At 45.5% G+C, this 16,161-nt stretch overlaps 1 protein-coding gene across 2 annotated transcripts in view; it reads right to left on the bottom strand.

Annotated features, from left to right (window-relative positions):
- Positions 1-12,742, bottom strand: part of vars1 (valyl-tRNA synthetase 1) — an 88,392-nt gene extending 75,650 nt beyond the window's left edge. The window contains exons 1-3 of one of the 2 annotated variants that reach the window (XM_063048041.1): positions 12,417-12,742; positions 8,973-9,357; positions 2,955-3,098 (exon numbers count right to left, since the gene is read on the bottom strand). In XM_063048041.1, coding sequence (XP_062904111.1) covers positions 2,955-3,098; positions 8,973-9,335 — 507 coding nt within the window. In that variant the 5' untranslated portion in view covers positions 9,336-9,357; positions 12,417-12,742. Of the gene's footprint in view, positions 1-2,954; positions 3,099-8,972; positions 9,358-12,216; positions 12,281-12,416 lie in introns of those variants that run through there. The other variant, XM_063048042.1, reaches the window with a different exon arrangement.
- Between the last annotated feature and the right edge of the window lie 3,419 nt (positions 12,743-16,161).

The following is a 16,161-nucleotide window of genomic DNA, read 5'->3' as shown; positions in this document are numbered from 1 at the left end:
TAAAGAAATACAATAGAAATTATGAAAAACAAAAGACTGACAACCAAAGAGCCAAAGTAGACAAATTGCACAAATAAAAAATAATACTGAGAAAAGGAGCTGTACAGAGATCCTGAAAGCGAATCTGCAGGTTGTAGAATCAATTCAAAGTTGAGGTGAGTGAAGTTACCCACACTGATTCACAAGTCTGATGGTTGAAGGTAACTAACTGTTTCTGAACCTGGTGGTGTGGCTCCTCGATCTTCTACACAATGGTAATAGCAAGAAGACAGCATGGCTTGTGTAATTTTGTGTAACATGTTTAATTTGTGCTTTTCTTGTGAATGTTGTGCCTCTGGGAGCCTGTGATGTTGCTGCAAGTAAGTTTTTCACTGCACCCGTGCACACATTTACTTGTGCAGATGACTTCTGTTGTATAAGATTATCAGGACAAGCCCACAACATTTAATTTGATGCAGCACTTGCTTTCCAAATAAGACCATAAGACATAGGAACAGAATTAGGCAGCTTGGCCCACTGAATTTTCACTGCTTTATCATCAGGGCTGATTTATTATCCCTCCCAACCCCATTCTCCTGCCTTCACCCCGTAACCTTTGACACCCTTACTAATCACGAACCAATCAACCTCCACTTTAAATATGCCCAATGTCTTGGCCTCAAAGGCCATCTGTGGCAACGAATCCCACAAATTCACCCCCTCCTGGCTACGGAAATTCCTCCTCATCTCCGTCATTTATAGCTAATGCATGCTGACAAGCAGCTGATCATTTAGACATGCTTTCAGCTTTTATGCTGGTGAGCCAGCATAAAGACAGCACATCTTACCTTTAAGTATTCTCATGCCTTCACGTAAAATAGGAGACCCCACTTGTTTCCTTGAAACCAATACTCTGAGGTCCAAAAAGCTCTGCTCTTGATTCTGTTACCACCTACCATCAGGCAGCCAAATTTATCGGTAATAGGGAAGTCCACGCGGTCCCGGGAAGAAACAGGCAAATTCCACACAGACAGCGCTGAAGGTCAGGATCAAACTCCAGTCTCTGGTGCTGTGAGGAAACAGTCCTCTACCACGGTAGAAAGTATGCCCAGCTGCTCTGCATGAATCAAGGTGTTGGCTTTACGAGCCAAAATGCCATCCTTTCCTTCCTCCAGCAACCACCCAGGCCCCACTTCCCCACCCCCCACCCCCAACAGATATTGCTCGGCCCGCTGTGTTCCTCTAGCAGTCTATTGCCCCAGATTACAACATCTCCAGTTCTCACATCTCAGGTTAGACAATAAGATATGGGAGCTGAAATGGAACACTTCGCCCATGAAGTCTGCACCATTCCACCATGGCCTGTTGCTCCTCTCACCCACATTCTTCTGCCTTCTCCCCGTAATCTCTGATGCCCTGACTAATCAAGACCCCATCAAGAATCCACAGCCGTCTGTGGCAATGGATTCCAAAAATTCACTACCCTCTGGCTAAAGAAATTCCTCTTTATCTCTGTTGTAAAGGGACATCCTCATATCCCGAGGCTGTGCACTCAGGTTATTACAGTCGTATCGAAATAAAGGGATATTTTGGGACTAATTATACCCCAATAGCAAACTGTGCACATTAAGCTCCAAACTTGGGATATTCTGCACAAAAGTTTTGAACAGACCTCCTGTATGATAAGGATGAACTCATGATTTTTCAATCAACCTCATCGTGGCCTTTGCACCTTAATCGGGTCCAGTGTAGCTGGCGCAGTAACATGGCGGTCAGCACGCCTGCTGTACTGCATCACCTTTCACCGATCGTGATTCGATTCCCGCCTCGGCCTGTAAGGAGTCTGTTTGTTCGCCCCGTGATGGCCTGGGTTTCATCGCACGTTCCTGAAGGTGCAGAGTTAGGGTCCCTGAGATGCGGGCAGAAGTGTGGTGATACTTGCATGCTGCCCCCAGAGCAATGCTCACTGGTTTGATTTCACACAAACGGTGTTTCAATGCATATGCGACAAAGAAAGCTGATCTTTACCTACACTGCGCTCCCTGCAACTAAATGTTACACTGCACATTCTTTTAACACTTTTCCATTTGTCGTTCACTGGTGCATGTCATGCCAGCACATCACAGCAAATCCCTAAACAGGACACACAAAACGCTGGAGGAACTCAGCAGGTCGGGCAGCGTCTATGGAAATGAACTTGAGACAAAATGAGACCCAGATCCTTCTTCAGGACCGAAAAGGAAGGGGGCAGACGCCAGAATGAGAAGGTGAGGGGAGGGGAAGGAGGCTAGCTGGAAGGTGATAGGGTGAAGCCCAATGGGTGGGAAAGATAAAGGACTGAAGATGGGGGAATCTGAACGGAAAGTGGCCCATAGGAGAAAGGGAAGAAGGAGGGGCATTAAGGAGACAGGCAGGTGAGAAGAGGTAAGGGGCCAGAGTAGGGAGTAGAAGAGGGAAGAGGGAGGGAATTTTTTTCTAACATGAAGAAGAAATCAATATTCATGCCATCAGGTTGAAGGCTACCCCGACAGAACATGAGGTGTTGCTTCTCAAGCCAGTGGGTGGCCTCATTGTGGCACAAGAGGAGGCTATGGACCGACCCGTCAGAATGGGAATCGTAATTAAAACATTGGGCCACCGGGAAGTAATAGATGTAAGTTATAAGACGAATTAAGTTGATCCTTGATCCTGTTGTACAAACTTAAACTTCCTTACAAGACATGTAAACAAAGCTTCTCACTGCACCTCGGGACTTGACAGTAATAAATCAGGTACCAGCTACCATGGGACATCACTTCCGGAGTAGTTCCTGAAGAGAAATCTTCCTATTTAACTAATCAAGAATGAAAAGGCAAACTCCTTCCCACAATACAAAGGTCACGGCCACTGAAGGAAGCCTCAGTGTGGAAGATAGTTGTAGCTTGTTTGATTCTTCTACCAAGTTGGAAATTGCTTGCAGAAGTCGTGCTACTTACGTGCTGGTAGGGCAGCAGCAGAGCACAGCTCATGGCAATGTCCGCCAAGGTGACCGCCTCTCCCACCAGATAGGTCCGCAGGTTGAGATGGTCATCGAGGAACCGCAGAGCCTTCTGCAAATCCAGCTTTGCTCTTTCGACGGCCTGCAATAACAGGTAACGAGAGGGGGAGGTTATTCAACATCCAAGGCAGCATCAGAAACCTGAAACATTTCAGGGGAGGCACAGAAGTGCAGCAGTGAGCTCCTGTGCCTCACAACCGAAGGACCCAGTTTCAATCCTGATCTCTGGTGCAGTCTTGGAGAAGTCTGCACCTTCTCTCTCTAACTGAGTGATAATCCTCACATGCGGGTGGCAGGTTTCGAGTGGGGCAAGAGAAAATCAAGTGTCAGCTTCCAGGAAAATAAGGGGAGGTCGAATGTGACGGGGGTAGGGGGGGGATTGTTCCGCCAGTAAATGGCATCTACTCTGATTAAATGCACTCTTCCCCCGCCGGAATAAGTTAATAAGTTAGAAAGACAGAGTAGATGGAGGGGATGGAAAGACTCAGTGGATGTTCCCAGAGGGGAAGGATTGGCCTCCTGGTTCAAGGACCGATGGTCTCAATTTAAGGACTCTTTACCTCTTGTTATTTATTGCTATTTATTTATATTTGCTCGGCACAGTTTGTTGTTCATTGATCCTGTTTACAGTTACTATGCTATAGGTTTGCTAAGTATGCCTGTAGAAAAAGAATCTCAGGGTTGTCTGTGGTGACATGTATGTACACTGATAAATTTTACTTTGAACTTTAAAGTGGTGAGTGTAAAAGCACAGGAGTTGTAAGACACATTATTTACACAAGGGAGTGGTTGCCATCTGGAATGCAGTGACTGCTGAATGGAGGCAGGTTCCATTGTTTCAGGCAAAGGGGATAAACACAGAAAATGGAGTCAAGTTAGGAAAAGGGGAAGCACAACGAGATCTCGGTGTTCTTGTACATCAGTCACTGAAAGCAAGCATGCAAGTACAGCAGGCAGTGAAAAAAGCTGATGGCATGCTGGCCTTCATAACAAGGGGAGTTGAGTATAAGAGCAAAGAGGTCCTTCTGCAGCTGTACAGGGCCCCGGTGAGACCACACGTGGAGAATTGTGTGCAGTTTTGGTCTACAGATTTGAGGAAGGACATTCTTGCTATTGAGGGAGTGCAGCGTAGGTTCACAAGGTTAATTCCCAGGATGGCGGGACTGTCATATGTTGAAAGATTGGAGCGACTGGGCTTGTATACACTGGAATTTAGAAGGATGAGAGGGGATCTGATTGAAGCATATAAGATTATTAAGGGATTGGACATGCTGGAGGCAGGAAGCATGTTCCCACTGATGGGTGAGTCCAGAACCAGAGGCCACAGTTTAAGAATAAGGGGTAGGCCATTTAGAACAGAATTGAGGAAAATCTTTTTCACCCAGAGAGTGGTGGATATGTGGAATGCTCTGCTCCAGAATGCAGTGGAGGCCAAGTCTCTGGATGCTTTCAAGAAAGAGATGGAGAGAGCTCTTAAAGATAACAGAATCAAAGGTTATGGGGATAAGGCAGGAACTGGATACTGATAGTGGATGATCAGCCATGATCACAGTGAATGGCGGTGCTGGCTCGAAGGGCCAGATGGCCTACTCCTGCACCTATTGTCTATAAAACTACAGCACAGTACTGGACCCTTTAACCTATTCTAAGACCAAACAACCTAACTCTCCATTTTTCCATCATGCACGTGCCTACCTAAGTGTTAAGTGACCCTAATATATCTGCCATCCCCACCCCTGGCAGCGCATTCCACACACCAAACACTACGTATAAAAAAAACTAACTCTGACACCCACCCGGTATCTTCTTTCAATCACCTTAAAATTATGAAGGGGAATTCAAGGCAAAGTGAGAGGAGAGCAGGGAAACAGGGTGGCTTTTCCGAACAATTGGCAGACTTACAGCCATGGCCCTTTGTCCGAGACTCAGCCAGCAGCAGGCTCAGAACCACAACGACACAAGCGCAGCCCGTCACGATCTGACATGCTTCATCCATCCTACTTCCAAACCCCAAAAGAACATGGCATAATTTTGAGCCACTTGACAACCCTCTCACCCGGGGGAGTAGCCCAGTCATTCCTCCCATCTCCCTTCACTGTCCCCATCTCCCAAGATTGTTCAGCCTGCACTGAAATGTCTGAATCACAGTTGGACCAGAGGACATCAGAAGTCATATGCACACGTAAACGAAATTCTGTAAAGCGAAGATGCTGTCAAAAATAATGAAGTTTCTAAATATCAAAAAAATTACTATAAAGAACAGAAAACGGTAAAAACTGAATCAGATCAATATCTGATGTGACTACCCTTTACCTTTAAATTCGCTAAGTACACTATTGTGTTGTTTGATAAGATGATCAGCTGGTAGATTGTTGGGCAAACTTCTTGGACAACTGAGACCATAAGACCTTGGAGCAGATTTAGGCCACTTGGCCCATCAAGTCTGCTCCGCCATTCAATCATAGCAGATCATTTCTTCCCCTCCTCAACCATATTCCCTGGCCTTCACCCTGTAACCTTTGGTGCCAAGTCCAAACAAGAACCTATCAATCTCTGCCTTAAATATACCGAAAGACCTGGCCTCCACAGCCTCCTGTGGTAACAAATCCCACAAATTCACCACCCTCTAGCTAAAGAAATTCCTCCGCATCTCTGTTTGAAATGGACACCTCCCGTCCTGAGCCTGAGCCCCCTTGTCCCAGACTCCTCCACCATGAGAAACATTCTTTCCTCATCTACAGTCTCAGCCTTTCAACGTTCAAAAGGTTTCAATGAATTCCCCCCTCATCCTTCTAAATTCCAGCAAGTACAGACCCAGAGCCATCAAACATTGTATGATATCCCTTTCATTCCCAGAATCATCCTTGTGAACCTCCTCTGGACCCTCTCCAATGCCAACACATCTTTTCTTATACAAGAAGCCAAAGACTGTTCACAATACTCAAGGTGAGGCCTCCCAAGTGCCTTATAAAGCCTCAGCATCACTTCCCTGCTCTTTATATTCTGGACCTCTCGAAATGACTGCGAACATCATTTTTGCCTTCCTCACCACTGACTCAAACTGCAAGTCAACCTTTAGGGTGTTTGGCATGAGACCCTTTGCATCTCAGATTTTTGGATTTTCCCCGTTTAGAAAATAGTCTGCACATTCATTTCTTCTACCAAAGTGCATGACCATTCATTTTACAACATTGTATTTCATTTGTCACTTTCTTGCCCATTCTCCTAACTCGTCTAAGTCCTTCTGTAGCCTTCCTGTTTCCTCAACACTACCTGCCCCTCCACCAATCTTCATATCACCGGAAAACTTGGCAACAAAGCCATTTATTCCATCATCTAAATCACTGATATACAGCATGAAAAGCAGTGGTCCCATCACTGACCCCTGCGGAATATCACTAGTCACGGGCAGCCAACCAGAAAAGCGTCCTTTTATTCCCACTTGCTGCCTCCTACCAACCAGCCAATGCTCTAACCACGCAAGTAACTTTCCTGTAATACCATGAGTTCTCAACTTAGTAAGCAGCCTGATCGAGTGGCACATTGTCAAAGGCCTTCTGAAAATACAAATATACAACACCCTCTGCATCCCCTTTTATCTATCCCAGTTGTGATCTCCTCAAAGAATTCCAACAGGTTCGTCAGGCAAGATTTTCCCTCAAGAAAACCATGTTGACTTTGTCCTACAGATCATACCTCCCCCAAAAGATATCCCAAAGATCCAAGAACCTGAAGGCTTGCCCCCGCACCAGCTTCTCAGCCACGCATTAATTTGCCAAATCGTTCTGCTTCTATTCTCACTGGTGCATGGCACAGGTAGCAAACCAGAAATGATCACCCTGGAGGTCCTAATCTCAGCTTTCTGCCAACCTCTCTCAATTCTCTCTTCAGGACCTCTTTGCTTTTTCTTCCTGTGTCATTGGTACCAATTTGCACTGAGGCATCTGGCTGGTCTCCCGCCCTCCCCACTAAAATGCTGTGGACGCGATCCAAGACATCCCTGACCCTGGCAGCTGGGAGGCAACATTCCATCCAGATGTCCCATTCGTGTCCACAGAATCTCCCGTCTGTTCCTTTGACTGCTGAGTCCTCTCATCACTGCCACTCCTCTCTTCTCCCTCTTTCGCTTCTGCACCACAGAGCCATCCTTCAGTGCCAGTAACGTGGCATTCCCCTGGGAGGTCATCCCGCATAATAGTATCCAAAACGTTATACTTATTATTGAGAGGAATGGCCTTGGGGTGCTCTGCACTAACTGCCTATACATTGTCCCATCCTTCTCCTGGACAGCCAGCCAGCTACCCACCTCCTGCAACTTAATTCTAATAGATGATCTCCTCGCTCTCCCATATAGGCCAAAGGTCATCCAGCTCCTGCTCCAGATCCCTAACACGGTCTTGAAGGAGCTGCAGCCGGACGCACTTCTCCCACACGCCAATATCCAGCAAGAAAAACACACAAATAAACTGCACTAATTCCCCTGAAATAGTAAGAAAAAAAGGAAACTTAACAGAAACTTACCTGGAAACACACACAAAATGCTGGAGGAGCTCAGCAGGCCAGTCAGCATCTATGGAATAAAGTGCAGTCGACGTTTTGGACCAAGACCCTTTGGCAGGACCAGAGATCTCGGCCCAAAACGTCATCTGTACTCTTTTCCCCATCAACGCTGCCTGGCCTGCTGAGCTCCTCCAGCACTGTGTGTGTGTGTGTCTGTGTGTGTCTGTGTGTGTCTGTGTCTGTGTGTGTGTGTGCACGTGTGTGTCTGTGTGCGTGTGCGTGCGCGTGCGTGTGTTGCTTGGATTTCCAGTGTCTGCAGATTTTCTTTTGTTTGTAATGAGAAACCTACCCGGTCAACTTACCCAGAGCCAATGCCTCTTCTGAGCCAATGCCTCCTTTGAGCCAAAGCCTGACGCTCCCACTCCCAACAATAACCCCTCCACTTGTCCCTTCTGTACTTCTATTCAATCCTCTCTGCACTGCTCCCATCGCTGATTAAGCCACCGGAATGACACAGTTCCGCTGCAGACTTCTACTATCTCACCTGCTTCCGTCTCTCCAGGCAATCCCAGACAGCCTTGATGACGTTGAGATCAGGACTCTGTGGAGGCCGTACCGTCTGAAACCATATAAAAAAAATCTTGGCTGCCTGAGACTTTTGCACAGTACTGTAAGAAGAGAATTAGCCCATCAAGTCTGCTCCACCATTCTACTGTGACCAATTTATTTTCTCTCTCAACTCCATTCTCCTGCCTTCTCCCCATGTATTTAATATGAGGTTGATAAGTTCTTGATTAGTAAAGGTAGAAAATGGGTTTAAGAGGAATAATAATTGCATAACAGAGCAGACTTGATGGGCTGAATGGCCTAATTCTGCTCCTCCATCTAATCAACCTGAGTTTTAAATATAACCAATATTATACAGCCAATTGTGGCAATGTATTCCACAGAGTGACTACACTCTGGGTGGCCGAATTCCATTCCTACAGTACTGTGCAGATTTTTATATGTTTTCAGAAATTCCTCATCTGTTCTAAAGTGATGTCCCTCTATTCTGAGGCTGTGCCCTCTGGTCCTAGACTCACCCACTATAGGAAACATTCTCTCCACATCCACTCTTCAATACTCGAGAGGCTTCAATTTGTTGGCATATTGCACTGACATTTCACACTCCTCCAATCACACAGCCCATTGAGCCCCTGTAGTCAGTCCGCAGAGCAATCCTATTTCACTGATGAAGGGTTTTGGCCCAAAATACTGGCTATATTTCATCAGGAGTTTGAGGAGAATTGTTTCTTTTTATGTATTGCAATGTACTGCTGCTACAAAACAACAAATTTCGTGACTCACGTCAGTGATATTGGAAATGAACTGGGATCCTCGAAGCCGTGAGGCAGCAGTTCTATCTGCCGCACCCCGGGGCTGCCCTCTGGGGGCTCGGTTTGAAGGACAGTACCTGTTTGTTGTGCTTCAGTAAGCCCAGAGCTGGGAAGGCCCATGCGCAGGCTGACGGGACCACCTCGATGTCCGCGTAGCTCACCCACTGCTGCACCAAGGCGGCTTCCTTTGGGCCGCGGCCCCTCATCCGCTCGGGGACCAGGTAGTGCGCCACTGCAGACGCGCCGCAGATGTGCATTTCGGGGGCGGCCTCCAGGGCCGGCAGCCTGTCCAGTGTCGAGCTGGTTAACGCATCACCGGCTGACGGTCCACGGACTTCCACCACCTTCAGCTTCAGCTTCCCGTACTCCAGAGCAATAAGAACCTTGGCATTCTGGAAGTTATGAGGGTGAGGAGAGAGGTAGAGCGATGGCAGGGCCATTGTGAGTTATTCCAGTGTCCAGCTGCAACAGTAGGGAAGGGTTAAAAAAAAAGCACAATCTTGTTTTATTCTTAATTTTTTTTTGCAAATCATGAAGTCATCAGTGTGAAAGCAGGCCCTTCAGCCCAGAGTCTGTACTGACCACCAACCAGCCAGTTACACCAATCCTGCATCAATCCCATTTTTTTATTCTCAAATGTCAAAATAAATTTATTATCAGAGTGCAGATATTTCACCATATACAACCCTGAGATTTACACTCTCACAGGCATTTTACAGAAAATATTGAATTAGAATTTATGAAAACTACACAAAACAAATACTGGCAAACTACACTGTGCAAAAGACGACCAACTATACAAATAAATAAACAAACAAACACTGCGGACATGACGTGCAGAGACCTTGAACGTAATTCTGTAGGTTGTGCACTGAGGTGAGTGAAGTTATGCGTGCTGGTTCGGAGGCCTGATAGTTGTAGGGTAACAACTGTTCCTGAACCTGATGGGGTGAGACCTGCGGCTGCTGCGCCTCCTGCCTGAAGGCCGGATGAGAGGACAACACGGCCTGAATGGTACGGGTCCTCCACGATGGATGCTGCTTTTCTGCAGCAGTGCTCGATGGTGGGGGACAGCCTTACCGGTGAAGGATTTGACGAAATCCCACGTTTTCAGTAGAGATTCTCGTCCACTCCTCTCCCCCTCTCAAGGCTCTAGCACTCACCTGCTAACTAGGGGCAGTTTACTTATCACCCCACGTGTTTGGGATACCGTTTTCAACACAGTGGTAACAATTCGCTGTCAGGTGGTAACGCTGAACCAAAAGAAGAGCCAAGTAACATCCCAGCAGCTGAGACACCTTTTTTTTTAAAAAAAGAGGTAAGTCATGGTAACAGGCCCTTCCAGTGCCCAATTACACACACATGATCAATTATTCTATTAACCCCTTCATCTTTGGACTGTGGGAGGAAACCAGAGCACCCCTAGGAAACCCATGTGGTCACGGGGAGAACACGCAGACTCCAGACAGGCATGAGCAACAATGGAACCCGGGTCACTGGCACTGTACTAGTGCCATGCTAAACACTGTGCCAGCTGCATCTGCACTTGGGAGTTTTTCCCTCGCCCAGCTACCGGAAAGTTCTCATTAATCTGGAACAGGAGGGGTTACCAGCAGGCCTGCATAACCCCTGAACCAGCATGGATAACCTCACGCACCACAACACTGAACAGATTCCACCAGCAATGGACTCACTTTCAAGGACTTTTACAACTCCTGTCCTCAGTGTTATTCCTATCCTATTTATCGTTATTGTTTATATACAATTGCATAGCTCGCACTCTTTTGTACGTTGGTTGTTAGCCTATAATTCTGTAGTTTTTCATCTAACCGATGAACAGAATCTGTTGTTTATTTGTTTTTCGGTGAAGGCCCACAAGAATATGAATCTCAGTGTATTAAATGGTGACATATACCTTTGATACTAAATTTGCATTGTACTTTGAAGGCTCGAGTTACAAGGATAAATTGGATAGGCTGGAACTCCTCCCCCCCCCAAAAAAAAGAATGTAAGGAGGTGGCCTCAGAGGTCTATGCAAAACCGTGAGAGACATGCAGAACGTGGACGATCACAGGGTAGGGGAGTTAGAACTGGAGGACATAGATTTGAAGTGAAATGGGACCCAAGGGGAAACATTTTCATAGGGGATGGAAGAAGCTGCCAGAGGAAGCTGCAGAGCAGGGGACAGTTACGGTGGGTCTACAGATAAAGGAATACCAACCCAACACAAGCAAATAGGACTAGCTCAGGTATACGCCTTGGACCAGTTGAGCCAAAGGGCCTGTTTCAGCGCTGAATAACTGACTCAATCGGACCTGCCAGAGATTAACTAGCCTGCCCAATCACTACTCTGACAGACCTGGGAACCTGTTCGGTAAATATTTGAGTTCCATCCCCAGCGAGCATAAAGTGGTTTAGCAGCAGAAAACTAAGTTCCACTGCATATGTAGTCTCCCCAGGGCGCTGTGTTGTTCGAGCAGTTAAAGGCCAACATGACGTTTGTTTTCAGTGCAAAGATAGCCGCTCCCCCTTGAACATCAACATTTTACCACTCCCACCGCTTGTGAAACCAGACCAGGTTGGAGATGTACAGAGGTGGCAAGACACCACAGAGAACGTACGAAAGATGCGACTTTGAATCGAGGGTTGTTCCGTTTGCAAAGTATGCAAGTCTGGGTAAACAATGGGAGGCGAGGACGTTGTGCTCGCCTGCAGCTTATTTGCCTGCTCGTTATTTGCCCAGAGCACAACAAGAACCAACAAAATCTCAGGAGTGAAAATGAGATTTCCAGTAAAACGAAACCAAAGAAAAACTTGAATACAGTCCTCTTTATAAGCACTCTGGGGATAATCATGAGACTTTAAAAAGGGATGTTAACGTAAGCATTGAGACCCTGCTACCGTGATCTTAACCTATGTTACAGAGATTAACCTCTGCTGCAATGTGACAGCCGGTTGCATCAGCTGGTCAAGTTGCCCCGGCCCATGAGAAGTTCGGGGGAGAGTACTCCAATCGGTGGCGAGGTGACGGAGCAGGGTCCGCCGCCAATGAAACGTGTCCAGTAATTGAAGAGGCTGCCCACGGAAGAAATGAAACGGCGCGACACAGCCCGGAGTTCGAATGAAACGGCGCGGCACAGCCCGGAGTTCGAATGGAACGCCGCGGCACAGCCCGGAGTTCGAATGGAACGCCGCGGCACAGCCCGGAGTTCGAATGGAACGCCGCGACACAGCCCGGAGTTCGAACATTGATACAAAAAGATTGATATATCTCCCTGGTCTATTCTCAACCATCAGCTCGTCCCGCCGCAGTACACTCACCGGTTCCGCGTCCCACACTGACACCCTCGTGGAAGGAGCCGGACTAGGACCCACTCTTACCACCCCCACCCCTCTCAAAGCTGGGTCTGGCCTTCGCTCCTTCCTGAAAAACAGGATTCCGATTGCAACTCAAAATATTGTGCGTCATATCTTATCACTATTTGTCTCTATTAAGAAGGACCTTTTGCTAATTATCTTACCAAGGCGAGTCGCGTCCTTTCTGTTCTCATCCGGCAGTGAAAAGGGCACATAAATAGGCGCATGCAGATTCTTCGTTGCGTTGTCACTGACACCTTGTGGCTGGAGGACTTGAAAGATTTGCACCGTCAACCTGTGTGTTTGGGCTCTGCGAGTTCAGTACATGGAAACTGAAAGATTATTGTATCGTCAGCGTCCTTACTCCATATACGTTTGACCACTCTCTTATTTTGTAACTATATTCCTTAAGACTGTTTCTATAATCGAAATATCTCAACATCGACCCATTATGTTCCCTTAAGATAGTATCTGTTTCAATATTCCTCTTCCAATACCCCTTATTGCTCCCAACTCCAAATACAGATTCAACATCTTTAGTTCAAGGAAGCAGAGTGAAACTTTTTTGGATTGTATACGAAATAGCACAAAGATGGGCACGATAGTAAGTTGAAAGTATACAAAGCTAAATTAATGCCTATAGCCAGATTTAACATTTATTTATTATTATTTCTTTTTATTTTTGTATTTGCAGTTTATTGTCACATTGGTTGTTTGTGCGTCCTGTTGTGTGGGATCTTCCGTTGATTCCATTGTGTTTCTTGCATTTGTTATGAATGCCTGCAAGTAAATCTCAGGGTTGTACGTGGTGACATATGTATACTTTGACAATAAATTTACTTTCAACTTCGTTATCACAGCAGCAAAGACATAAAATTATTGTGAATTATAAAAGAAAATAAATTGTGAAAAAGAGGAATTGAGAGGCAGTTCATAGATTCATCGACCATTAGCAAGTCTGATGATGGAGGGGGGAAGCTGATCCCAAATCACTGAGTGTAGGTCTTCAGGTTCCTGTACCTTATAACCATATAACAATTACAGCACGGAAACAGGCCATCTCGGCTCTTCTAGTCCGTGCCGAACTGTTACTGTCCCCTAGTCCCACCAACCTGCACTAGGCCCATAACCCTCCATTCCCTTCCTGTCCATATATCTATCCAATTTAACTTTAAACGACAACATCGAACCTGCCTCTACCACTTCTGCTGGAAGCTCGTTCCACACAGCTACCACTCTCTGAGTGGTAACATTTTCCCTTTAACTCTCAACTCCTGCCCTCTTGTTTGAATCTTCCCCACTCTCAATGGAAAAAGCCCATCCACATCAACTCTATCAATCCCCCTCATAATTTTAAACACCTCTATCAAATCCCCGCTTAACCTTCTATGCTCCAAAGAATAAAGACCTAACTTGTTCAACTTTTCTCTGTAATTTAGGAGATGAAACCCAGGCAACATTTTAGTAAACCTCCTCTGTACTCTCTCAATTTTATTGACATCTTTCCTATAATTTGGTGACCAGAACTGTATACAATACTCCAAATTTGGCCTCAGCAATGCCTTATACAATTTTAACATTACATCCCAACTCATATACTCAATGCTCTGATTAATAAAGGCCAGCATACTAAAAGCTTTCTTCACCACCCTATCCACTTGAGATTCCACATTCAGGGAACTATGCACCATTATTCCTAGATCCCTCTGTTCTGCAGCATTCTTCAATGCTCTACCATTTACCATGTTGTCCTATTTTGATTAGTCCTATCAAAATGTAGCACCTCACATTTATCAGCATTAAATTCCATCTGCCATCTTTCAGCCCACTCTTCTAACTGGCCTAAATCTCTCTGCAAGCTTTGAAAACCTAATTCATTATCCACAACACCACCTATCTTAGTATCAGCTGCATACTTACTAATCCAATTTACCACCCCGTCATCCAGATCATTAATATATATGACAAACAACATTGGACCCAGTACAGATCCCTGAGGCACACCGCTACACACCGTCCTCCAATCTGACACACAATTATCCACCACTACTCTCTGGCGTCTCCCATCCAGCCACTGCTGAATCCATTTTACTACTTCAATATTAATGCCTAACGATTGAACCTTCCTAACTAACCTTCAGTGTGGATCCTTGTCAAAGGCCTTACTGAAGTCCATATAGACAACATCCACCGCTTTACCCTCGTCAACTTTCTTAGTAACCTCATCAAAAAATTCAATAAGATTTGTCAAACATGACCTTCCATGCACAAATCCATGTTGACTGTTCCTAATCAGACCCTGTCTATCCAGATAATTATATATACCATCTCTAAGTATACTTTCCATCAATTTACCCACCACTGACATCAAACTCAGGCCGATAATTGCTAGGTTTACACTTAGAACCCTCTTCTTCAATTGTAGAAGAAAGAATCTGACAGTAGACCATGGAATAAAGGGAAGGATTTGAGGAACCAGAGCCGGGTGATGAAATGTAGGGAGGCTTGGTTTCAGTCACACGGGACTTTAATGAGACAATGTTTGAACTGTGGACAGCTTTGGTTTCCTAATTTAGTGTCAGATGCAACTGAGAGATGATTTACAAGACTGTCATCCGGATTAGGTGTGTTGTCTTATTCTAAAAGTTTGGCCAAGGATTGAGTTTGGAAGAGGGAGCCTGACTAAAACATATAGTCAAGCCTGACTAAAAGATGCTGAGGGACCTGGATAAGCTGTATGTGGAATGTTATGTATTGTAACTCCAAAACATAAAGCTGATTGAAAGAAAAACACAGAGCCAGGGATAACAAATGTACATTTAGATTTCATTTTAGCGAGACACGCACATATGATGCCGTGCTGTAATGATGCATGTCATCCACGTACTTCGTACAATAAACCCATAACTAATTATGTAAGCAACAAAGAATGTTTAGTTAAACAATTTATTTACAATTTTACTCAAATATTATAGAAATATTAAATCTACAACACTGCTCCCTGCTTATCTATAAACTCCAACTCCAATATAGAATCCAACTTAACTCAAAAATGTAATGTATTGCTCTCTAGTCATTGCGCACACACACACACACACACACACACACACACACACATCCACACACAATATATTATATAATACAACTACTATATAGGCGTCCACAGCCTTGTAAATTTTAATTATCCTGTTCAGGTCTAAAGATTTAATCACTGTGGAGGATTTCTTATTCTTGTGGAATAACATCTTTCCTGATATACACCAGTCATTGAAAGTGGGCATGCAGGTACAGCAGGCGGTGAAAAAGGCGAATGGTATGCTGGCATTTATAGCGAGAGGATTCGAGTACAGGAGCAGGGAGGTACTACTGCAGTTGTACAAGGCCTTGGTGAGACCACACCTGGAGTATTGTGTGCAGTTTTGGTCCCCTAATCTGAGGAAAGACATCTTTGCCATAGAGGGAGTACAAAGAAGGTTCACCAGATTGATTCCTGGGATGGCAGGTCTTTCATATGAAGAAAGACTGGATGAACTGGGCTTGTACTCGTTGGAATTAAGAAGATTGAGGGGGGATCTGATTGAAACGTATAAGATCCTAAAGGGATTGGACAGGCTAGATGCGGGAAGATTGCTCCCGATGTTGGGGAGGTCCAGAACGAGGGGTCACAGTTTGAGGATAGAGGGGAAGCCTTTTAGGACCGAGATTAGGAAAAACTTCTTCACACAGAGAGTGGTGAATCTGTGGAATTCTCTGCCACAGCAAACTGTTGAGGCCAGTTCATTGGCTATGTTTAAGAGGAAGTTAGATATGGCCCTTGTGGCTACAGGGGTCAGGGGGTATGGAGGGAAGGCTGGGTTCTGAGTTGGATGATCAGCCATGATCATAATAAATGGCGGTGCAGGCTCGAAG

The sequence above is a fragment of the Mobula hypostoma genome, chromosome 5 (genome assembly GCF_963921235.1).
Source record: "Mobula hypostoma chromosome 5, sMobHyp1.1, whole genome shotgun sequence".
Taxonomy (NCBI): domain Eukaryota; kingdom Metazoa; phylum Chordata; class Chondrichthyes; order Myliobatiformes; family Myliobatidae; genus Mobula; species Mobula hypostoma.
The sequence above is the reverse complement of the archived record's forward strand: the minus strand, read 5'-3'. Positions and strand labels throughout refer to the sequence as shown.